This window comes from Sinocyclocheilus anshuiensis, unplaced genomic scaffold (genome assembly GCF_001515605.1).
Source record: "Sinocyclocheilus anshuiensis isolate Anshui unplaced genomic scaffold, SAMN03320099.WGS_v1.1 scaffold807, whole genome shotgun sequence".
In the NCBI taxonomy this organism is placed as follows: domain Eukaryota; kingdom Metazoa; phylum Chordata; class Actinopteri; order Cypriniformes; family Cyprinidae; genus Sinocyclocheilus; species Sinocyclocheilus anshuiensis.
In genome coordinates this window covers 380,282-405,727 of record NW_015551077.1, presented here as the reverse complement: position 1 = coordinate 405,727, position 25,446 = coordinate 380,282, and the positions used below count along the sequence as shown (strand labels likewise).

Sequence of the window (25,446 nt, the reverse complement as noted above, 5' to 3'; positions counted from 1 at the left end):
GTCAAAGCTAGTCCACATTTGACTAAACAGTGGCAACCTCTTTAAGTTATTATTGACTTTGTTGGATTGACTGCTTTGATGCATTGCAATATGTTTCTTGCCCCCCCCCCCAACTCAAGAGTCAAATGTCGCCCATGAGCACAGATATATGATGGTATCGACCCCTGGAGTTACCGTCAAAATACAAATTAAGTAACCAAACCACATTCTTCGTCGGCCGAGCATTCACATCTGCGTTTGGGTACTTGTGTTGAGAATGTTTCTGGCCTTAGGAGGAAATGTCTTTCACTTTTAATGTGGATTCGATATGCCTGATTCATTTGTGCACATTTTAGGCTGTTTGTTACAATGAATCAGTGGATTCGTTTGAGCCATCAATCAAAAGTGTTTCCAGAAGTGTGCCATTTTACGTGTTCTTTATTTTTTTTTAAATGCAATCTAATCTCTATATATATGTATTATCTGATATCAGATATTTGTATGGTGGATAACAGTCAGTAGATTTAGTGATTTGGTTTGTTTGGACTGTTCAGTGAAACAAAACAAAAAACCTGGTTTGTTTCAGTTATCACTCACAAGTTTTCCAGTAGTATGTCTATATCAGTTTTTGTAAGAAAAAAAGTATTTAGTTAAATACGACTATTTACCTATTAAAATATTTTTAGGTTATGATAATATAAGTTGTTTTGTACAATGCATAAGAGTTAGTGAATTTGGAAGTCAGTTTGGAAAATCTTGTTAGCAGTTTGGTTCATTCAGACTGTTTTTATTACCGTTTCAAAAAACTGATTAATCGATTATCATTCAAAAAAATCATTGTTGTCGATAAGTTATGCAAACTAGTTTTTTTTGTAGTATATCATATAAAAGTATACGTTGGAGTTTGATGCCATCATGATCCAAATTGTTTGTGTCAGATAAACCTGTTTTTAAGGCTATCAAGTTGAAGAAGAATCATTCTGAGAATTGCTTCTTCCAAGTTTTGCATTGCTTACGGTTCAAACATATCACTTCCCTTAATGTTTTACTTCCAAACAAACTGCTCACATAAAATCAACTGATTTAAAATTCTTCGCGAATCAGTTTGACCAAATCATTCAAAAGAAACAGCTTCTAAGAATAATTCATTCACAGATTTACGACAGTAAATCATAACAAGACCAATGTTAAATGTGTGGGATTCTAACAGCTTAACTCTGTGTTGTCCTTTTTTCTTCACCCACAGTCACCGAAGCCGTGATGAAGACAGGGTCTCAAAGGCTGGGCCGCTTCCCCTACCTGCTAAGATGGTGGAGGAGATGGCAAAAGAGCAGACCGCAGCCAGAGAAGAGAAACAGCTCCCCCCTCTGCCAGGTCAGAGGTCACTACACACGAACACACTGTGATCGAACGTACATTATTCTCAGCCTGGGTTTGTGCACAGGCGGTGATGAGCAGCGGGAGTTTGTCAGTTGTGACAGTGTCTTTCCAACTGCTCCGTCCCGCTGGGTGTCTCTGTGACCTCCCAGAGCGCGACATGCACATGTGATGACATTTTTGTGTGTGCGTGTGTACTTTATTCAAATACTCAGTGTGCCTTGATCTTCTCAGAGCCCAAGCCTGTGTATGCTCAACCCGGCCAGCCTGATGTGGACCTACCTGTTAGTCCGGCAGACGCCCCAGTGCCCAGCGTCACGCATGATGACAGCATCTTACGGTGCGTGCTACTTACTTCAGTGTTTTAGAGATGTTGAGAATGAAATGTCCTAAATGTATGTTTGTGTGTCCACCCTCAGGCCGAGCATGAAGCTGGTGAAGTTTAAGAAGGGCGAGAGCGTCGGGTTGAGACTCGCTGGCGGGAATGACGTTGGGATATTTGTGGCAGGAGTTTTGGAGGACAGTCCTGCTGCTAAAGAGGGCCTGGAGGAGGGAGACCAGATTCTCAGGGTGAGAAAACAATGTTTTGCTTCACTGTAACCTCTTCACTGATTAATTACTGCAACGTCTGACTAAAAGCTGTTTATATAGGCAACTACCTATAAAGGGCACTTTGACAGCGGTTAATTCATCAGGTTGCTGTACTTTTGGTTGCTAGCGATCCACCAATCAGAGCAGTCTGTGTTACTGTGGAAGCGGGAACTCTGGCAAAAGAACTCAACAGTGACTGCCCACTCCCATGAAGCATTGCAAATTCACTCTTAAATAGCTTATGTATTTGTATATAATAAACTTCAGATATATTGTTATGATTCATGGTCCGTTTACTTTTGAGCTTCTGTTTCTGATTCAATTACCTAATTTCCGATTTGATTTGCAGTACATCATGGGATGTGTAGTTCATTTCCTCATAAAAGAGGTTAAGTGCATGGTTATGTAGTCTGTTTACCGATTAAAAATATATTTTTTTCGATTCATATGTTGCATTGATCCAACTTGGAGCTGTTTAGTTTGATTCACAGCTCCTTAACAACATTTTTTTTTTCAATTATTTATATAAATTAATATGAAAAAATGTAATTCTGGAACCATTTTTATAATAACCAGTTTTTATAATAATATACATTTTTGTAATATGCACAAAAATATATTAAAATACACAATAATATTTGCCTTGGCTTGAACTAGTGTTATTTTACTATTGTTAAAATGCTTATATACAGTAGTTTATTAATAATTTGAATTCGTTTTTATTTTTATATTTTCATTTTTTATTTTAATTTCAGTTAAAGTTTTAGTAATTTTGTTGTATGTTTTGACATTTGTATTAGTTTTTAATAATTCTATATAGTTTTATTAATTTTTCATTTCAGTTTTAGTTTAGTTATTTTAGTTAAGTTAAACTAAATTAAAATGAGAAATGTTGCCTTAGCAACTACCTGAATAAAGCTTTGTTTTTTTTTTAAATAATTTATTTCAGTTAATGTTTATTTTATTTCAATTAACAATTTTTTTATGGTTTCCATTTCTAGATAACTATAATAACTCTGGGATGATCTCTTGATTTTCTCTAGATACATTTTTAATAAATTAAATGTATTTATAATGTACACTCCCTTCGACTCCACCATCCATTACCATCTTGGATTTTGAGTTCACCGCTGTGCATTTTGGGATTGTCATATCTGCAAGTAACACGTAATGCTGCCTTAAATTTTTGCCAGTGAGGTATCTAATGAGGCGGCATAATTTGCTGCCCATTATTTGGATCAGGCTTCAGGTCAGGCATCCCAGAGATGCCTAAAATAATGTTTTGTGTCGTTCATGCTAATGCTGTGTGTGTGTGTGAATGGGTATTTTTATCTGATGTTGATACCTGCTTGCTTTATGCTTTCTTAGCAGTTGTTTGTGGTGGCGTTTAGCTCTTGTGATGAATAACTTGAGTGGGACTCTTAAAGGCCTGTGGGTGAAGGGAGCTTCGGTGTCCCGGCTTTTATGACCTTCTGTTTACGGGCTCTTTAATAGCAGTCCTAGTTTTATGGCGGTTCCCGCTTCCAAAATGTCCCTCTCGTGCTGTATAGATGCCATTAAACCTCAGTGTGTGTGTGAAGATGTTTGCTTTCTCTCAGGATTGTTTCCCTGGTGACGTTGGTTTCCATCTCCTCACTGCCAAACGCAGCCTCTTTCTCTTCCTCTCTGGGTTTTTCCAACATGCCTATTCTTTATTCAGAACGCCCACCACACAGTCACATTTTTTCACAAACCTGTCTCAAGAAACAACTTTTTTTTCCCTCTCATTCAGTAGACCCCTTTAGAGAAGAGTTTTTGTTCTAAATGGCTTTTCTCCGAACCCTTCCCAGGTAAACAATGTGGATTTTGCAAACATCATTCGTGAGGAGGCAGTGCTGTTTCTGCTGGACCTGCCCAAAGGAGAGGAGGTCACCATCCTGGCCCAGAAAAAGAAAGATGGTAAGGATGATATGTCCGCTCGTAAAAGTTAATACGAATCCCTGTTTGTAAACCAATAAGCCCAAAGTATACTTTGGCAATCTGCTTCCTGCAGCGGTCCACGCACTGTCCGCATGATGCAAATTTTCATAATCAGAAGTGTCCCGCGCACACTGTCCATAAGTAAATTCGGGCCTTTATGCTTTCCTAGTGTAATGCATGATACATATCTGGAATATGTGACTTGATTTAGGATAGGGTTTGATTTTGATTTGGGCCAAGACTTGAATGTTTGATTGTTACAACAATGCCTAAATAGCTATTGTGACATCAGTAGAAAATAGCATCAGAGGACAAGCACTGTAATAAGATTACAAAGAAAAGATAAATCAATAACATCATAATCTAGCTGGTTGCGCTATGCCAAACTAGACGTATTAGAGAGATCTCATTGCTTGATTGGAAATTAATGATATATGAGCAATATCACTCGAGTACGAGAGTGATACCGGCTCTATATCAGCATGGCTGTGATTAGGCCAGAGGCACGAGGCCGCAGGCAATCACAGCCGCTGATATAGAGCCGGTATCGCTCTCGTACTCGAGTGGTATTGCGTTTATACAACAGTTCGACGGAACATGTGTGTAATTAAACAAGAAACAACGGAGTGCCTAGTAAAACCCTCTTTTGTGCGGAACTACTTCCTTCCGCCACGGATTCAAAGCTCAAGTTGACAGTTAAACATACGTCACATTTAGAATTCGTATCAAGGGCATGTGCTGCTTCAATTAGGTTATTAGTGAGAAATAATGAGGTTATAAGAGAGAAACAATGCGGCAAGACGTGCATCCAAATGAAAGAGAGAGAGATCGCGAAGCTATACGTTTCATCTTATATTAACTAACGTACTCTACGATTAGCTCAGTGAATAATTTTTAAAAAACATAGACCCGGCTAGAACAAGCGGAGTGATACAAAATTGTGAAAGGGCGTTCCTGTAGCGATACCAGTACAATATCTCACGGTTCTCAACCAATCAGATTTGAGAACCAGAACGAACTGTTGTATAAATTGTGATATCTTGTGCTAGCCAATCAAAAGAGTTAGCACTAGGCTAAGCTAGATCAAAAGTGTGCATTATTGTGCTGTCTTCTTATAGCTAATCAAAGCAGCTTTTCTTAACCAGTTAATGCTAGGTTAAGCTCAATACCTTATCAGAAACAAATGTATGGAAGGATATTTTCAAAAGGAACTGCAAATTGTATTTTCAGTTGCGTTTTCCATATTTGGACGCATACATTGTGACATAATCCAAACTTACAAATCTTGTATTACCGTTTGCGTTTTTGCTTTTGTGAACGCTTAGTGAGTGCCAAATTTCAAATGGAAAAGCAAAGTTTGTTTGCAACTGCATTTCCCATGTCTTACGAGTTATGAACCTGTCATATTTAAATAGCAATATTAATTACCACGTCTGCTTTTTCACTCTCTCTGCGTCGTGCATGTAACCTGCCAAAACTCACATGGAATCGCAGTTCCTTTAGCATTTGAATTCCCGATGCCTTACACGGAAAGCTGTCAATCAGTGTCAGGGGCGGGACTATACTATGAGGCGTGTTTGTATTGGGAAGTGATGTCACTCACAGACGATTATGTCGATTGCTTTGAACAATGGATGTAATCGGTAAAGGCTCTGCTAAAGCCAGCTGCCAATCCGATAGACGTGTGTGAACGAACAGATAGTGCAAACCAGGGCACCTTACAGTACAGTGCAATTCTACACTTATTATATTATATTTTATTCCTCTCTTTTAATCTATAATAGAGCGTCCACACCTAAGTGTCGCACCTGTCTTAAGATCTTTTAATATATTGTGGAAGAGTGAGGAAAATCTGGGGTGGGATAGGGTCTTGTACAACATTATATTATGAAAGTTAAATAATCAAACATAATCAAATCATAATTTACCGATCCACCAAGCTGGTTTCTGCTGGTCAGACTGATCTGGTTCTTTGATGGTTTTATAGGGATTTTGGACACTTGTCAGCAAAACCACTTTAAACTGTTTCAAACTTTTCATTAGGACTGCAAAATAATAATAACATAAATCTCTTTGCTTCCCAGTATACAGACGCATTGTAGAGTCTGACGTAGGTGACTCGTTCTACATCAGGACCCATTTTGAGTACGAGAAGGAGTCGCCCTACGGCCTGAGCTTCAATAAGGGGGAGGTCTTCAGAGTAGTCGACACCCTTTACAACGGCAAACTGGGCTCTTGGCTTGCCATCCGCATCGGCAAGAACCACCAGGAGGTGGAGCGGGGCATAATCCCCAACAAGAATAGGTGCTGAAGCCATTTGTACTAGTTCGCATTGAGTCATGCGTTTGATGTGTTGAGTTATTCAAGTTTGAACTGTTGTTTTGTGTTCTCTACAGGGCTGAGCAGCTATCGAGTGTCCAGTACACTCTCCCAAAGACTCCAGGAGGGGATCGGGCCGACTTCTGGAGGTTCAGAGGCCTCCGTAGCTCCAAACGCAACCTGAGGAAGAGCAGAGAGGACCTTTCTGCTCAACCTGTCCAAACAAAATTCCCCGCTTATGAAAGAGTGGTGCTTCGAGAAGGTAGGCTGTTTATTAGGGCTGGGTTTTGACACAAATTTCACGATTCAATTTGATTCTCATTCACAAGCTTGCGATTCGATTCAATTCAATATCGATTATTTTGGATATATATCAGGTACAGTACATACCAAATTTTCTCAAGGAAAAAAAAATCTCAACTATGCTTTAAAATATACATGAGAGTCAGTTTGTACTACATTACTATAATATTGAAGGTTAAAATTGACTGATTTGTTAAAATTACACTTAATGAAGTTTTTTAAATAATAAAGTTACAATTACAATATTTCTACTTCAATTCGTTTTTTTTTATATAAACATAATGGTGGCTGTCATAAAAACTTGATGGATTTATTAAAACATAAATTAAACATTGAAGAACAGTAAAATTTATAGTGAATGTTATATGGTGCATATATTTAGCAAAATGCCCCTCTCTACAGTTTATTTTTCTAACTGACTAATGAGTTTATGGTCACCAAATGTTTTTTTCTGAGGTAAATGTGACATTACGTGACATATTGTTTATAAGCCATTATATTGACGTCTTTGCGCTGCTGAAACACTGATTGAGCGATTACTTGAAACCGGATATGAATTGTAAAGTTGTACTCTTTCTTCTACAGCGATCTGTCACTCCACATTAAACAGCACCAAAACGGCATTTATTGTTTGAATACTGCAATACAATAGACAGAATTTGAAATCTGAGACTTTGTTTCATATTAAAAGTACCAACGCACAATGCTTATTGCGATATATTTGATGGGAGGTGTGCTTCAATGTTCCATCCATTAACTGAAAACAGGCTAGACTAATCGATTCTTGGGATTTAAGAATTGATATCGTTCCGTAAAAATGAGAATCGATTAATATCGAGATATCGATATTTTTTACCCAGCCCTACTGTTTATAGACCTGCTTTTAGTTGCTATGGTTATTTCGGGTTTGAGCATCTATTTTTGAAGCTTTGCTAATCAGTTTCAGTTTGTCAGTGGAAGTTTGCAGGCAATAATCTGATAGCCTTGCAACGAAGGAAAACCTTTTGTAGAAATCTAGTTAACCTGTTGTTTCTTCTGCATAAAAAGCTGGTTTCTTGAGGCCGGTGGTCATTTTCGGGCCTATTGCGGATGTCGCAAGAGAGAAACTGTCCAGAGAGGAGCCTGACGTCTTTGAACTTGCAAGTAAGTTCTGTGTAAAGAGGTTTTCAGCATTTTTGGGCGGGGTGGTTTCATATTAAGAAGGTATAAAACGTCTTATTCTCCTTCTCTAAGAGAGTGAACCCAGAGATGCAGGCACAGACCAGCGCAGCTCTGGAATCATCCGTCTCCATACCATTAAACAGATCATTGACCGAGTGAGTATGGACTCGGATAATTTAGTTAACTGCCATCCCGCTTTCCATCTGCTCAGCTCGTGAGCACAGTCTCACAGACCCTGCAAAGACCCGGCTGGTGTCTCATGATTCTGTTTGTGCTGCTAGGACAAGCATGCAGTGCTGGACATCACCCCCAATGCGGTGGATCGTCTGAATTATGCTCAGTGGTATCCCATCGTGGTGTTCCTGAATCCTGACAGCAAGCAGGGTGTCAAGAACATGAGGACCAGGCTCTGTCCTGAGTCCAGGAAGAGCGCCCGGAAGCTGTACGAGCGTGCTCTCAAACTGAGAAAGAGCAACCATCACCTCTTCACCAGTGAGTAGACCCAACAACAAAATAATATTATTAGTCTCATGTTGTTACAAAACTGTTAGACCTTCTTTAGTCAATGGAACACAAAAGGAGACATTTTAAAGCATGTCCAGGACAATCTAGTCCATGTAATGAATGAGAACTGGGAACTTTTGCAAGCTACAAAAGCACCATAAAAGTTATTGTTTTAAATGCAAGCCTCACTTGTGGTGTATTTGTAGTAAGTAAATTGCGACTTCCTGGCCTTGTAGCCACCATCAACTTGAACAACATGAACGATGGGTGGTACGGAGCTTTGAAAGAGACCATCCAGCAGCAGCAGAACCAGTTGGTCTGGGTCTCAGAGGGCAAGGTAAGCTTCTCTAAAGTTTTGTGCCTCACTATCTAGATGTTGCTTCTTTGTCTAGATCTCCCACCCCCACTCAAACACCTTATGGCGCTTTTCCACTGCATGGTACGGCACGGTATGGCTCGGTACGGTTCACTTTTGGGGGGGTTTCCACTGGGTACAGTACCTGGTACCTGGTACTTTTTTTAGTACCACCTCGGTTGAGGTTCCAAGTGAACCGTACCGTTACCAAAACGTGACGTGTAAACTCTGCTGATCACGGATTGGCCGGAGAGAATCGTCACTACCTGCGTCAATGAACTTGCGACACAAACACAACAGAACCGCTAGATTTAAATCAGCACAGCCAGCGAAGGATCGAAAGCAACTGTTTTGAACGAGCGCACCTTTTTTTAACAACCAAAAAGTGGCTTTTTCGCTGTCTGTTGAGGAAATACAGACGTTCCACTCGTTGATGGCAGAGGAGCGGATTCAGCAAGAGCTTGATGGGCGACGCGGAATGAAAAAGTTTTTTAGGAGTCGCGGCAGTAGACTATAATGACATGTGAATAATCCCGCCCACTCTAAAGCGGTACTGAACCGCAGTGGAAATGCAAACCGAGCCGTTCCGTGCCGTACCGTACTGAGCCGAGTCGTACCACGCAGTGGAAAAGCGCCATTAGATCAGTGTTTCCCAACCCTGTTCCTGAAGCCACACCAACAGTACACATTTTGAGACTCTTCCCAATCAAACACACCTGATTCAACTCTTCAGCTTGTTAGTAGAGACTCCAAGCCACGAAATGAATGGGTCAAATAAGGGAAGACATCCAAATTATGTACTGTGGCTGTGCCTACAGGAACAGGTTTGGGAAGCACTGCCTTAAATGAGGGTCGGCAACCATAACAACCCTAGCCTCATTTATGTGTCTTATGCAATCCATTACTACACTGCTCTCTGGAATACTTGATTTTGGTTGGTTAGTTGTAGTCATTCTGTGGTTAAAATTTTTCTAGTTACTCTGTATAATTTAGTAAATAATAATTATGTGCCTGTAATTAGTGGTCAACCTATAATTGCCAAGGCCAATATAATGACCGATATTGGCATCAGCCTTTAATTTGTTCTTTTTGATGTTGGAAGCATGACTTTTATTTTGACAGCACTAAAACTGTCAATGCCTCAATAAATAGTAATTATATTACTGTAATTGTAATTAGTGATTTACCTATATATTGCCAAGGCCTTTGCCATTTTTTTAAATTGGCATTGGGCTTTACATTTTTCTGTTTGGATAAGTGTCGGAACTTTTATTTTGACAGCACTAAAACTGCCAATGGCTGAATAAATAATGATTATATACATGTATTTGTAATAAGTGGTTGATGTATATATCAACAAGGCTGTTTGAAATTTTATAATTATCGGCATTGGATGATTGGTATTTATGTTTGGCCGAGTTGTTGGATGCATTTTGCTTTCTATAATTAGTGAACTATATAACTGAATAAATAATACTTATTATAACCATAATTATAATTGGAAAAACTGAATAAATCTGAAAACTATCAGCCGATATATATCTGATACAATTAAAAAAATGGTCTAATATTGGCTGATAACTGATATCATACAAATATATTGTGTATCCCCACAAACTATTTCTGCTTAAAACAATATTTCATGTCTGTTTATTCATTTATTTGCTTAGTATCCATGTAAAATGTTATTTACTATATATATATATAAAAAAAAAACTTTTTAAGAGCAAAAAAACCAGAGCAGAGCTATTTCTGCTTTTACACAGTTCCAGTCCAAGGCGTTTGATATGCATTAGTTTCTGCTCTCACCATCCATCATTTCATTTCCACTGCTGTGGGTCATCAAACTCATCTTAACCATCCCTCCCTCCCCCTCTCCGCCTGCAGGCAGATGGCGCTCCTGACGATGACCTTGACATCCATGACGACCGCCTCTCCTACCTCTCAGCACCGGGCAGTGAGTACAGCATGTACAGCACCGACAGCCGCCACACTTCTGACTACGAGGACACTGATACGGAGGGCGGTGCCTACACCGACCAGGAGCTGGATGAAACCATGAACGACGAGGTGGGCCTGCCCAGCGAGCCTGCCATCACACGCTCATCTGAACCTGTCCGAGAGGACCTGCCGGTCATCCAGGACGCAACTGGGTACCCGAGCTACCAGCATGCTGTGCCGCAACCGGAGCCGGTTAACCGCATCGACCCAGCCGGGTTTAAGATGGCAGCGCCTCAGCAGGTACAGAATATGAATACCATTATGTGTGTGTGTTGGTTACTTTGTTCATTTCAGTGGGACTTCTGTAAGTTTGAGCATAACATGGGCCATTTCTGCTATGCAGTGCTTTTTGAAATCTCTAACTTTTAAAAAATGAATATGCTTGTGTTGTAATTTAATGAAGTATTTCTATTAGAGATGCTCAGGCACTAAATTATTAAAAAAAAATTAATTATAACCTATTCACATACTGGCAAGAACATTAGTTAAGATGAACCTGATAGGATAGAAATAAGAATCTAAAGTGAGGAGCGTTAGCTTACACGAGTATTAACTTGATAATTTTTATTTATTTTATTATTATTTTTAAATATTTGTTTAGTTTACATAAGTATGTTAGCTTGCTAAATTTGTATGTATGTATTTATTTATCATTTATCTGTTTTATATAAGGTTACTTTGTAGCTTGTTATATTTTAATCTTGGTTTTAACAGTCTTTTAAAATATATAAATTTTTCTTTCTATCAAACAAGATGGAATGATTCAAGTCAGACCAATTAATAGCACAAAACATCACAAAATTATATAAAATCTGTTGTTAATTCTTGCTGATGTTTGTGCTGATGTCATTTCCTAGAGGACAAAGTCATTAAGGAACAGGCTTTTGTTAGTTAAAGGGATAAAGTTAGGCTTTAGGGCTTTGTTAGTCATTAAGATATACAGAAGACTGACAGGATGAAAAGTATACTTAAGGACACCGGAAGAAATAATTGCAATTAAAAAAATTTTATGTTACTAATGAATACCACTTGAAAAATATCATCTGCTCAAAAATAATTTACGTTTCTTGAAATACACCCTGTTGTGAAATTGAGTGCATTTGCGTGTACAATGAATTCTGATAACGATCAATTAAATTAAATACCAGACAACAAAACGTTTACATGAGATTTACATTTTTCTCTTTTTTTTTCTGGTGATTCTTACTAATATGGATTCTATCTTTTTGAGTTTAATATGTTACCTAATAAAATAAATATATGATCAGAATGTGAAAATGTACAGCATAGTAGAAATTACCATATAACACAACAAAACCTATTTTCCTTCCTTTGGGATGTTATCTGAAATGTAAACCTTTATTTTCTGCCTCAATAGCATTTTAAACTGCATATGCAGCAGGACTGGACCACTACCTAGTTTTCTGCTTCCTGTAAAGCTAAAGACACTTGATGTGAGCTAGTTTATATGATCAGATGACATTCTTTTCCAGACAAACTCTTATTCAGCTTTCAGTAGCTACCAGTTAACCTGGTTATGGATGCTTTGGTTGTTGTAGCTGCTAGTTGTAGCTGGTGCTGTTGGCACCGCGTGTCTGTAACCTCTTTGCCCCGTACTCCACAGCAAGCTGAGGCCGCTCTGGCCTCGCCGCCCCCTCCATCTGCAGCGGCAGCAGCTCCCCCTGCTGTCCAACCAACCGCACCACTAGCGGGTACGGACCCAGAGGAGCCGTCTGGCACCCCTCAGGCCGACACCCTTAACAGCCCCGTCCCTGTTCCTGACCCCCAGCCCGAACCTGAGCTCGCTCAGCCCCCAACACACGACCCCCCCCAGTTGCTTCCTCCTGGCCCAGATCCAAAGGTACCAGCAGCACCGGAAGCTGGACCCGCTCCCGGCCTGGTTCAGTGGTTCAGCCCAGCTCTTTCTTTCTCAACCTTGCCTGTGTCTATCACTATTTTCTTTGACTCCTCCCACTCCACTGTGTGCATGAATGCTCCGCCCACCCCACGCGTGTGCTGCGTGTGTTCCTCTGACACTACAGCAGAGACTGTGTAACTGGTACACATGCACCACAGGAGGACAAGGGCCCGTTGCATAAGTAGAAGTGCAGTCTCCTCACTTGTTGCCTCGTACTTCCTCTTGCATGGCTCCTAATTTATGACGTTTCTTTCAGCTTGTTCTGTCTGTAGTAGGGCTGGGCGATATATTGAATAGTCATGATATGAATGCGACGGCTATTTGAAATGGTGCAACTTTGCGAATGTGTGTCGATTTTAATGCACACTTTATTTGGCTAATATGTTTCTGGACTTTTTTCCCTTGCAATTCCGAGTTTTTATCTCACAATTCTGACTTTTTTTTCTCCTTGTAATTCTGTGAAAAATTGAAGGGGGTCTGAATACTTTCCGTACCCACTGTATATCTTGCAATTCTGGGTTTGTATTTCTTTCGCAATCCTGAGTTTGTGTCTCTGAAATATAAACTCAGAATTGGGAGGAAAAACTACAGATTGTGAGATATAAACTTTGATCTCTCAGATTTGTGAGAAAAAAGGCTGAATTGTGAGATTTAAACTCAGAATTGCAAGATATAAATGCAAGCGGGTTAAGAATTCGAGTCATAAAAATTTTTATCATTTCCATTAATCAGTACAAACAGTACACTGTAAGGAGTCAATTCATAACTGTTTCAGTGATTCATCCGCATCATCACTAACATCACTCACATATTTTTTATAATTGTTTTTTTAATATATTAAAATGTTTAAGTAAAATTTTACATATACAATTTATTTTATTGTATATTGCTATTGTTTGCATCAACATTAAAATTTTTACTGGAATATTTTTCCCCATAGTGTTTGCTTTTATGTATTTTATTAGTTCATAACATTTCAAATAATTCTTTGTTTTATTTATTGAAAAGCTGTGTAAAACAGGATTATTGAAACCTTGATTTACTGCATGTACTATGCTGTTTGATGTAAACAATGGATTTTTTTATTTTAAGCTATATCGCCTGGCCCTAATCTGTAGTGATAGCTGTAACGGTAGTGTTTGGCTTTGACCTGAATCACATCTGTACAGATGGCCACTAGATGCACTGTAGACGTGTCACTTAATTGCAAACGGAACTTTCCCTGATTTGCAAGAATGGACTTCTGTAGTTGCATGTTCATTTAACCTGCAGACAGTACTTACAGCAATGTAAAAGGAAAACAACTGGACTAATCCTGCATAATGTCTTCATAACCAATGTTCCTTTTCATAGATGAAGACGTTATGTAAGAGCTTTTGTGATTATGTTAACTTGTCTTATAGGAGGCGTTGGACCTTTTACAGCTCTACTGTCTTCAGGCTATACTTTGAAGCTTGAGCAGGAGCCTTTCAAACAATGAACGAAGACATCTTTAAAGCTCCACTTGGTCCTATTATAAATTTATTAGATTTTGCTAAAGATTAGGAATCAAAGAAGTGTAACCAAGTGGAGTTGCTGTACATGTTGAAGGGCTTCTTTTCAAAATGTAGGAATGTAGAGCTGAGTTGCAAATTCGTAAGATGCTTGTTTTATTGCATATTGAATTAATGAGTTATTAATGTTTTTTCTGTTCAGGAGTGAGTTTAGCTTCAGTGCTTGCAAGGCATCACTGCATGTATATTTACTGAAAGTTAATTTAATACTATTAATAATTAATAATTGAGAGCCAATAATAATTTAGCACCAAATCAGCATATCAGAATGATTTCTGAAGGATCATGTGACACTGAAGACTGGAGTAATGATGCTGAAAATTCAGCTTTGCATCACAGGAATACATTACATTTTAAAATCTATTCAAATAAAGAACTATTATTTGAACATTTTAAATTAAAATAATGTTTCACAGTATTACTATTTTTACTATATTTTGCTCAAATAAATCTAGCCATGGTTAACACAAGAGACTGCTTTCAAAAACATTTGAATTTTTTTCCTTCTGGAATAAAACCACATTATTTTAAAACTGTCATGTGATTTTTACTGTATGTAAAACCATGCTTACTTTTTTACTGCCTTGCAAGCACTTGTTTTTCCTGAAGGAAATACTAATTTACTTCAATATTTCTGTCGTTAATTTGAAATATTTTGCCTGTTTTATTTTTTTTACCTTTAAAAATGTGCCAGATCTGTTTAATTTAATGACTTAACGACTGAGGTTGTTTTTGCAAATTTATATAAATAGGAAATATCCTTTTCATAGCCTTTTCAATCATTCCGGCTCTGACAGTTGATGTTTTGTCCCTCACAGATGTATAAAAAGGATCTGTACAGCATGGATGAGGCGGTGCGAGTGAACCACAGCGTGAAGCCTCCCCCTCCCCACCACCAGCAGCAGCAGCAGCCTTTAGGCCCCCCCACCTCGCTCTCCTACAGCCACCAGCCTGTCTACCAGGACCAACAGCCATACCGCCAGTACGAGCACCCGCCTTATGGCTATGACGGTGGCGGCTACGCACAACCAAAGCCTCACAATTACGACCCGCACCTGCACTACAACAGCCGTGTGCCTCACTACAACGAGCAGTGGCCCCCTTACGACCAGCAGCAGACTTCACCCCAACCGCCACCCATGTCCGGCTACCCTCAGGGCCACCAGCCTCCTCCTCCCCCCCAACTGGGGTACGAACCTCGCTCTCCATACGAGGATGGCCCAACCAGGGATTTCAGCCCCCCTCAGTCCCAATACGATGGCGTGTCACCAATGAGCTACGATAACCGGCTGCGGCACGCTAAACCCGCCACGGCGCACTATGAAGAACTGCACCCTCCAGTCTCCTACGACGCCCGCTCTCCCTTCGAGTCCGATCCACATGGTTTCCCAGGCAATGCGCATCGCTCCCCTGATCCGCCCAAGCAGTATTACGGTGATGCTGCAATGAGACCCTCGTACAACCCTGGAGCGCCGAACCGAACGTATAAACCAGCGCCACACGAGCCCGTGATGAACTCTGAACCTCCTGCTCCGCCTCCCAAACCCGAGGCCGTCTTGTCTTCAGGAGAACCGGCTCACCCTGCAGCTCCCAAACCATTGCCGCCTCCCCCCAGGGATGATGATGATGATGATGATGATGATGATGATGAAGACCCTGCCATGAAGCCCCAGTCTGTGCTCAACAGGGTCAAAATGTTCGAGAACAAGCGCTCCGTGTCCGTAGACCGAGCCAAGGATACGCCGGAAGTAGCGGGAATCAGGGTATATTTCTGTCCGCTTGATACTGAACCTAGACTTTTCCATTGCGGGCTTTGTTGTTAATGGTTTTCTAAGTTTATTTGCATCCACATAACAACTTAGTATTTTAGTGTCGACTTTTGCACAGACAAGAAGGACTTCAGATAATGTATAAATCTAGTTTGTGTATGTGAACGTGTGATGACAGAATGGATGTACTTTCTTCTTCAGCCCACAGATCTCCCAAAACCTGTGAGCACACCGGATCCTGTGCTTAAAGCCAACTCTCTCAGCAACCTAGAGCAGGAGAAACCCTCTTACAGGTACAACCACATGCTTACAGTACCGTTCAAAAGTTTGGGGTTGGTAAGATTTTTTTTTTCCTCAAAAACTGTTTTCAAAAGTTTCTTATGCTCACCAAGGCTGCATTTATTTGATCAAAAATACAGTAATACAGTAAAATTGTAAAATATTATTGCAGTTTAAAACAACAGTTTTCAGTTTTAATATGTAATTTATTTGTGATGCAAAGCTGAATTTTCAGCATCATTACTCCAGTCTTCAGTGTCACATGATCCTTCAGAAATCATTCTAATTTACTGATTTGATGGTCAAGAAACATTATTATCATTATTGAAACAGGGTTATTATAGTTAAATAAAACTAAAACCATAAAAACAGTTTCATTACTTGAAATAAAATAAATGTTAAAATGTAAAATATATATATAAAAAAAAAAAACTTTATTTCAGTTAGTTGACAAGGCAGCATTTCTCAATTTAATTTGGTTTATCTTGATCAGAGCATGTGAGCGGTGTGACGCTCCGCTACGTTTTCCGCTACAAGCAAATCACCAAACGGCATTCTGGGTTGAGCGAGTGGCGCTGAGCGTATTGAGCGAGCGGAGCGGAATCTTCAGAAAGGCGCTCTGCGCTCTTAAGGAAATATTACCGCTCCGCTCACATGCTCTGATCTTGATATACTAAAATTGACTAAAACTGAAAAAAAAACTATATAGATATTTAAAAACAACAACCAAAAAAATTACAAAAACACAACAAAATTACTAAAAATGTAACTAAAATTAAAATGAAAACAAAATGTACAATTCAATTTAAAATCTTAACAAAAACTGTAATAGTATTTCAATGATAAAAATATTTTGTCATTATAAATCTTTACTGTCACTTTTGATCATTTTAATGTGATCTTGCTGAATAAAAGTATTCATTTCTTTAAAAAAAAAATCTTACTGACCCCAAACTTTTGAGCATTATTATATATGTACACCTACAACTGTCAACCAAGCCCTTATTTAAAACAAAAGGATCTGAATTGACTGGAAAAGTCATGGGAAATCATTAGGCAGAGAGCATGTGAACTGTGGAGTAAACCAGAAGTAATATCAACTATTTGATTGGATTGTCTTAAGTTACCACATTCTTATGTATTGGAAGTGCAAAATAACTGTATGTTTTATTGTTCACATGATTAATTTCAAATTGCATTCTGTTTCACTCTATTTTTACACAGTAGTGGTTAGCATACGGTATGTGTTGTTAGTGGAGAATGTTAATGCAATCCAATAGTACCCTCTGCTGGTTGATCTTCCATTCTGGACAGTACCATTAGATCTTACATAATACAGTTAAGATCTTTCCTTTTGATGATTTTCTTCATCTCCTAGAGCCCCAGAGCCCCAGAAAGCTCAGCCGCGTGCAGGGGACGACGTGGTGCGCTCCAACCACTATGACCCAGACGAAGATGAAGACTATTACAGGAAGCAGTTGTCGTATTTTGACCGCCGCAGCTTTGACAACAAGGCCATGAATCAGCCCAACACTGTAATCAATCGCTTCCATGAGCCGCCCAAACCATCTCAGCCCCAGATCGCATATCCTTTTGCCAGGTACCGTCTAACTCGCTAGACAGACAGTGTTTACTCTTGTATGTTGACGGGACTCTTGTACATATCATACACACTCTTGCACACACTTTCTGCTTCAGGACGGAGTCTGTGGAGAAGGTGAGTCCTGTCGACAAGAGGTACGAGCCCCTGCCGCCCGTCAACCCGTCACCTGCTCCATACAGCCAGCCCACACCTGCTGCTCCACCCACATCCCTGCCCAAACTCCGCAACATCGAGGGTAAGAATGAGTCTTGTGTGTTCAACTATGGTACTTTCGGCCCTGTGGACTTTCAGAAAATATGAATTTTTTTACACACTAGTTTAATTCGTCCACTAATAATGTCCAACAGTGTTTATACAAACATCACAGGAGAATTTTGCCTTTTTTTTCATACAGTCATAAGTATTTCCACCACAGTGACTTTTCAGTTACATCTCAAATGATGTATTGTGTTTGAGAGCTTTCAGTTTTGGAAATTGCATTTTAAACATTTTTGGAATACAATGCCTGATTTCATAGTTAGCATTTTATTTATCCTAAATACACATAAATAACGTTTTCACACTTATTGCATAATTTTACAAAATTGCAAAATGACTGAAAAGTCTGCAGTGTAAAATACTTTCTGTCTGTTTGCGAAACCCAGTACACAAGCTTAAAAAGCGTTAACTACTAATTATTAGGAAATGCTTAATTTCTTTAAATTATAGATTATTTTTACACCGTAAATAAATGAAATAAAGCTTAAGCTTTTTGGAATAAAATACCCGCCACCTTTGTATCCTAAATACACAATATTTCCACACTTACTGGATAATTTTACAAAATAAAAAAAACACTAATTATAACTTTTTTTATTTATAGATTAATTTTACACCATAAATGATGCAATTAAACATTTTTGGAATAAAATGCCCAACTCCCTTTTTAAGGTTAATAATAGCTAGCATTTTATGTATCCTGAATACACACTTTTTCATACATAATTGTGCAAAATATAACAAAATTACAGAATGACTAAAAATAATGCATTATAAAATTCTGTAGTCTGTTCTATAGTCTACTTTTTTTTTTTTTTTTAGATTATAGATTCATTTTACAACCTAAATAATGAAATGGAACATTTTAAAAAAATTTGGAACAAAATGGCCAACTAAATACACACAAATAATATGTGTTTTTAAGGATTTGGGAGTTTTTGAGTCTAGATCAAATAATAAAATCTATGCTTGGAAAACATTTAAAAACTAGCAAATAAAATCAAGATAAAGTTTAAATGTGACTTCTATATGAGAAATTATAAGAAATGTATTTAAGTCTCCAAAGTTGATGAAGCACAGCTCTTGCATAGTGTATGGCCATATTGTCAATATTGTTATATTGCCAGAATTTCAGAAATCAGTGGTAATACTAATGAAATCGCATGATTTTGATACCACATCAAAAAGTGAATGCATTGTTTAAATCTCCCAGTGAACTCGCTGCCAGATCCTCACAGCTCTCCCAAAGCCAAACCGGATCTGTCGGCTCTCAGAACTCCCACCCGGGATGACCCCATCCAGACCAGCTACCTGCCCCCCAAGTCTTCTATCAACGGCACGGACGCCCCTCCCAAGACGCTAGGCGTCCCTACCAGCTACAACCGCTACGTACCCAAGCCTTACACCAGCTCCGCCCGACCCTTCGAGCGCAAGTTCGAGAGCCCCAAATTCAACCACAACCTGCTTCCCAACGACACACAGTCCAAACCCAGTGTGAACAACAACCTGAAACCTCAAATCTCGCCCCAGCCCCTGGACACCGACAGCGGGGTCGACACTTTCACGCGCACCCTGGACAACAGGCCCAAATATCAGCACAACAACATCAACGCCCTTCCCAAGGCCGTTCCCGTCAGGTAAGATGATGAAAGAACATCAGCCAGAGCTGGATTCATTCCTTCTGTTTACTAAACGACTCCCTACTGTCTGCTTTCTAGCCCCAGTGCGCTGGATGACGATGAGGAAGATGAGGGTCACACGGTGGTTGCCACGGCACGGGGCATCTTTAATTGTAACGGTGGAGTGTTGAGCTCCATTGAGACAGGAGTCAGTATCATTATCCCTCAAGGAGCGATTCCAGATAGCGTGGAGCAGGAGATCTACTTCAAAGTGTGCCGGGACAACAGCATCCTGCCCCCTCTGGACAAAGAGAAAGGTCTGAATCCTGTCTACTTTTGTTTTATTTAGATTTTTGTTTCAGTATATTTTTAGTTTGTTTGTTGTTCCTTTTCAAACTTAGTAGATTTTGTTAGCTTTGATGTTCATTTACACTTCACGTGTTAAGAAAAACATGTTTGGACATAAACTACCTTAGTAAAATTGGAAAGACTAAATACAAAAACAAGGAAAAACATTGTCTGGTAACAGTATGTTTCATTTAAGGGCTTTTCACATCAAATTTAGTGCACAGCGGAAAAAAAAGTGCACAAAAGCAGAATTTTTGTCATTCTCTAATGAGAAAAAAAAAACGTTTGGATACCTGAATTAATTATTCAGCATACAAACTATTGAAAAACAAACCTGTTTACACAAAATCCAGTGCCACTAAACAACATAGTATAAATAAGTATAAAATATTAACAAGCAATTGTTTCGCTACACTGAACCTGATTTATTTATTTCAATGCTTTATGAAAATGGTTCAGATGATTAAGTTGTTCAGCAAATTTTTTTTTAAAGAAATTAATACTTCTATTCACCCAGGATGCATTAAATTGATAAAAAGAGACAGTAAAGCCATTTATAATGTTACCAAAAAAATTGATTTTTGACTTATGATTTATCCAAAATAATATTAAGCAGCACCACTCTCAACTTTTATAACATTGATGGTAGTAATAAGAAATGTTGAGCAGCAAATATGAATGATTTCTGAAGGATCATGTGACACTGAAGACTGGAGTAATGATGCTGAAAATTCAGCTTTACATCACTGGAATAAATTACATTTTAAAGTAAATTCACATGTAAAACTGTTATTTTAAATTGTAATAATATTTCACAATATTACTGTTTTTACTGTATTTGTGATCAAATAATGCAGCCTTGGTGAGCATAAGAGACTTCTTTCTAGTATTTTTCGACCCCAAACTTTTGAACGGTAGTGTAGTTTTTGAAGTAATGACACACTGTTACTCCTGATGTTTATTGTAGCCTGTCTGTTCTCTCAGGCGAGACTCTGCTCAGTCCTCTGGTGATGTGCGGCCCTCACGGTCTGAAGTTCCTGAAGCCCGTGGAACTGCGTCTACCACACTGTGCGTCTATGACCCCTGATGGTTGGTCTTTTGCTCTAAAATCCTCCGACTCCTCGTCGGGTACGCTGTCCTTTCTCTCTGTCCTTTGATGGGTCTTTTGGGATCGAGATTGAAGCTGTTTGGAAACAACTATTCATCTTGTGGTTTCGTTTCATTTTCTGGGTTCTCTGAATTAACATCTCACGCTCAGAGCCATCCTGATCACATGATGCTTTCCCTGAGCGGTCTGTGCGCTTTGCTTTGCTTTGCTTTATCGTTTTATCACCAGTCTCAATTGCAAATGCACTTAATGTCTCTTTAGCTCTTATTCATTCACAGTTAATCCATGTAATATTGTTAAATGTGACTGGAACTGACACACATCATTGGGTTCAGTATGGCCACGTTTGAGGAAGACAACCAGGAGTGAATCCATCTAAATTAGCATTCACTGTGTGTATGAATACAGGAGTCACTCCTGATCTTGTGATGGTTAACATGGTAATGTGGCTGTAAATAAGAAATATAGATGCCAACAAATAAACCATTTGCTATTTTTAACATGTTTTTTGTGAACTAAACTCTGTGTACAGAACTGGATTAAGTGTTCAAAAGAGGAGTGACTTAAATTTAGCTGCAGTGTGAAAACGGCATGTCTAAACCATAGACTGTATAAAAACATGGACGTAGTGTCCGTGACGTCACCCGTTAAGTTCCTGAAGAGCGTTTTTAAAGCTCAAAGTGGGCGGAGCCGGCCGTCCCCATCTTGGCAGCGCGTCACCCCGCGTTACTCCCGGATAATCGAAAATGGGCAAAAAGGCAGGAGCAGGTTGCTGAAACCACTCCCACCTAGCTCGACGGTGGTGACAGCAGCAGCAATCCACCTGTCACTCAAGTGACCACGCCCTTAATTATGCAGAACTTTAAGGCTTAATATAATTTAAACGGATGAGTTATAAAAAAATTCACCCCCCTCACAGTTGTCATGAAGGGCAAAATTAGCTATGTACACCAAAATAATTTTTTGAACCAGGCTGTAAACATGTTTTTTTCTGCTGTAAAGTTGGGCATTTTAACATGGGGAGTCTATGGGACTGACTCCCTTTTGCAGCCAGCCTCTAGCGGCCAGTTGACGAATTACAGTTTAAGTCACTTCCGTGTTGGCTTCACGAGAGAGAGTGGGAGGTTGCTGCTTGGTCTAAACAGTAATTGGCTTGCTCTGGGAAAATGTTAGAATTGACAACCATTTTTAATTTCAGTTGCAGGACTGAATCCACTAAATTATTATGTGTGTACGAATACAGGAGTCACTGCTAATCTAAGCATGGTGATAATGTGGTGTAAATGAAAGATGGATGCCAACAAATTAAGTTGTTTTACGTTTGATATTTGTAACCTTTTTTTTTTTTCGAGAGTGAATTTGGTTTTCACACCCATTAACAACCGAACTCTGTGTGTGAACAGAACTCGATTAAGTGCTCAAAAGGGGAGTGACAACTGAGTTAAGCTGCAGTGTGAAAAGGGCATGTCCAAACAGAGTTATTCGGTTCAGGGAATCAAAACCATATTTTATTTGCAAAACTGAATCCTACAAATAATTGTTCTGTCTGTATGAATACCGGAGTCACTCCTGATCTCGCGATGGTTGACATGGTGATAATGTGGAATCTTGTGGTTGTAAATGACATGTGGATGCTAACAAATTAACCTGATTGCTATTTTTGATGAAAGTTTTTCCGGGAGCAAATTCATTTGTCACTCCCCTAATTAATCGAACAGTGTGTATACAGAACAGCATTAAGCAACCAAAAATGAGTGACAACTGAATTTAGCTGCAGTGTGAATTAGGGCTGCATGATTAATCAAAATAAAACCCAAATCACAAAGGCTGTGATTTTAATTAAATAAAAATATTTGTGCTGCATGTTTCCAAGTGAAGCGTGGCACTGTGTTCTTTTACCCGTGAGCAAGACAAATTATTATTACTACTACTAATCTTACAGTGAATACAACACTTTTATTTCTCATTTTAATATTTCTATTATAATCATAATTTATCAGAAAAATCACAATTAGATTTTTTCACAAATTGTGCAGCCCTAATGTGAATAGAACAATCTGAATTTTTAGATTATGACGTTGTGTCTATATCATATTCCTCCTGACGTTCCTCCTGTTGAAATATCCACAGGTGACCCCAAATGCTGGCAAAACAAGTGTCTACCAGGAGACCCCAATTACCTGGTGGGCGCCAACTGTGTGTCCGTGCTGATCGACCACTTCTGAAGAGAGCAACAGCTGGTCTGTTACTGAACGTCAGCGCGCATGGACCCTTCTCCAGTTCTTCTACTCAGGAGGAGGGATTTGCACCACTTTATGAAGTATTAATTCTTCCCTCTTTTCTTTGATGGGCTGAAGCGTCGTTCCCAAAAAATATCTTTGAGAATAGCACTGATGGCACAGTGCTATGGAGCGCTCCTTTTCCTATTCCCTTTGGTTTCCTCTTTTTTTTTTTTTTTTTCCCTTCCCCAAGTTTAGTTTTGCCTTTTTCTTTACCTTTTGGTGCTTGAAGACTTGCAAAAAATTACAAATGAAATCAAACTGCTAATGGAATGCATGACTTGTGCCACAACAGTTGGAAAAATGACCCCATTTTTGACATTTGTAGCCTATTTTACTCTAAATAATTAAAGTCTTGAACGGAATCGGAAAAAAATAAATGGAAAAATGTATTAGTTTTACGTAATACAAGTGAATCCTACTAATGTGCTCCTAAACAGAGAAGTCAATGTAGAGCTTTTTTGTTTGCAAGGTTGTGTGTTTTTCGTGGAACGCTGTAATGAATTGTCGCGGATCTGGAAAGCATGTCGGTTTCTAGAAAATGAAGAACAATTGAGACTTTTTGAAGTGAAGAACTGATTATTGAAGGAATGTGACTGTTGCACTCATCTGCTCATGGACTTCCCTCGGCTAAAAAACAAAACAAAAACAAAAAAATGGGCTCTTTCTCACTCGTTTTGAACCGATCTTTTCTAGCGATGTTTTATTGTAGATAAACATTGACTGGTTTTCCGAAACTCCTGCTGTCTAGAGATCTATGCATGTGCTATGACTCAGGTCCAAACGCCTGCTACTAAGTTGAGTACACAAACCTACCCATCATACACTGCAAGCAGTGATGCCTTATCTGCATTTTTTTGTTACTTTGACCCGAAAGACTAGCAAATGTCGAATTTCTGTTACAGAGGGAAGTTATGAAGGACACAAAACTCACACCATAATGAAGCGGGATATTTAGCACACAAATAATGAAGTCTGATCAACAGGTCTGCTTTTTCACTGCTATGCATATGACGATATACAAGAACACTAGGATATGTTTCAATTACAGCTGTATATATTGTGCTAGCATATGGCCTTGGTTCGCTGTAAATGACCTTTTGTACATCTTTGTTATTTTGTATCAAAACGTAACATGGAAAAAAGTTTCTTAACGGAGAAAAAAAAAGGAAAAATATAACATTGGTTATGTTTGTATTCCAGTTATACTTCTGAGCCTTGGAATTTACCTTAGCAGTACAGAGAAAATGGAAACAAATAAAAAATAATTAAATGCAACGAAAAAGGACGTTATCTTTTATACCAACAACATATATACAAACACTATGTAATGGCATTTTTAACAGTTACAGAAACTTTTATTATTTACAAACTAGAAAAGTGCTCGGTTTAAATAATTCAAGGATTCTGTACTTCAGACGGGTCCGTGTTGGTGGTTGGACCCTGACTTTGTGATACTGGATGCTGTATTGTGTGCCCTGAAATGTATTTTTGTACTAATAGACAGTTTATTAAGGCACATCAGTACGAATTTGTTTTGATATGACGACGCAGCTTCATCCTGGGTTTAGTTTCTTTTCTTTGTGTGGCAACATTCTTTTTATTTTCTCCTTTTTTTTTCTTTGCAGCACATTTCTAAGTATACAACTGTATTAATAAATTCATTTTAAAGTAAAAATTGTTTTTACTCTTTGACGAACGTGGTGTTGGATAATCCTGACGATTGTGAAATGGAAACGATGTCAATGACCCCTGTGTTGGGTACAGAAGGAACGTGGTTCATTTGGGTTTGTGGTTTTAGAAATGTTTATTTTTGAGCTCAGAGGTTGATGGGAAAGGGAGGTCATGAATTTTGTACACTTGCCCTTTCACCTACTTAAAACAGATACTGCAGCTGATTAGAGTCAAACTCTTGACCAGCTGACGCAAGACCATTGAGAAAACCAGCGGCCAGCTTTCTTAAAAGCCATTGTGTCAGCAGAAGGACTTTTCAACCCATAAAGCAGTGGCTCTCAAATGGTTTGTGGCAAGTGGTGACTCGGAACCACAATTATTTTACTAAAGTAAATAATGTAATTCAAATTGAAATGTTAAATTGTCAAATTTAATTTGAGTGACAAATTTGAGCCAAAATACTAGGGCTGGGTAAAAAAAAAAAAAAAA

The 25,446-nt window shown here is 38.8% G+C and overlaps 1 protein-coding gene across 4 annotated transcripts in view; it reads left to right on the top strand.

The window, feature by feature from the left end:
• tjp1b (tight junction protein 1b) overlaps nt 1–25,430 on the top strand; it is a 109,808-nt gene extending 84,378 nt beyond the window's left edge. For 3 of the 4 annotated variants that reach the window (XM_016452477.1, XM_016452478.1, XM_016452479.1), the window contains 20 exons: nt 1,226–1,353; nt 1,591–1,696; nt 1,776–1,926; nt 3,777–3,885; nt 5,991–6,210; nt 6,303–6,487; nt 7,576–7,671; nt 7,762–7,844; nt 7,971–8,181; nt 8,430–8,530; nt 10,436–10,789; nt 12,174–12,410; nt 14,839–15,783; nt 15,991–16,082; nt 17,447–17,668; nt 17,767–17,906; nt 19,143–19,566; nt 19,648–19,865; nt 20,881–21,024; nt 23,135–25,430. In XM_016452477.1, the coding sequence (XP_016307963.1) occupies nt 1,226–1,353; nt 1,591–1,696; nt 1,776–1,926; nt 3,777–3,885; nt 5,991–6,210; nt 6,303–6,487; nt 7,576–7,671; nt 7,762–7,844; nt 7,971–8,181; nt 8,430–8,530; nt 10,436–10,789; nt 12,174–12,410; nt 14,839–15,783; nt 15,991–16,082; nt 17,447–17,668; nt 17,767–17,906; nt 19,143–19,566; nt 19,648–19,865; nt 20,881–21,024; nt 23,135–23,229 (4,261 nt within the window). In that variant the 3' untranslated portion in view covers nt 23,230–25,430. The remainder of the gene's footprint in view (nt 1–1,225; nt 1,354–1,590; nt 1,697–1,775; nt 1,927–3,776; nt 3,886–5,990; nt 6,211–6,302; nt 6,488–7,575; nt 7,672–7,761; nt 7,845–7,970; nt 8,182–8,429; nt 8,531–10,435; nt 10,790–12,173; nt 12,411–14,838; nt 15,784–15,990; nt 16,083–17,446; nt 17,669–17,766; nt 17,907–19,142; nt 19,567–19,647; nt 19,866–20,880; nt 21,025–23,134) is intronic. The other variant, XM_016452480.1, reaches the window with a different exon arrangement.
• Nucleotides 25,431–25,446: the final 16 nt, after the last annotated feature.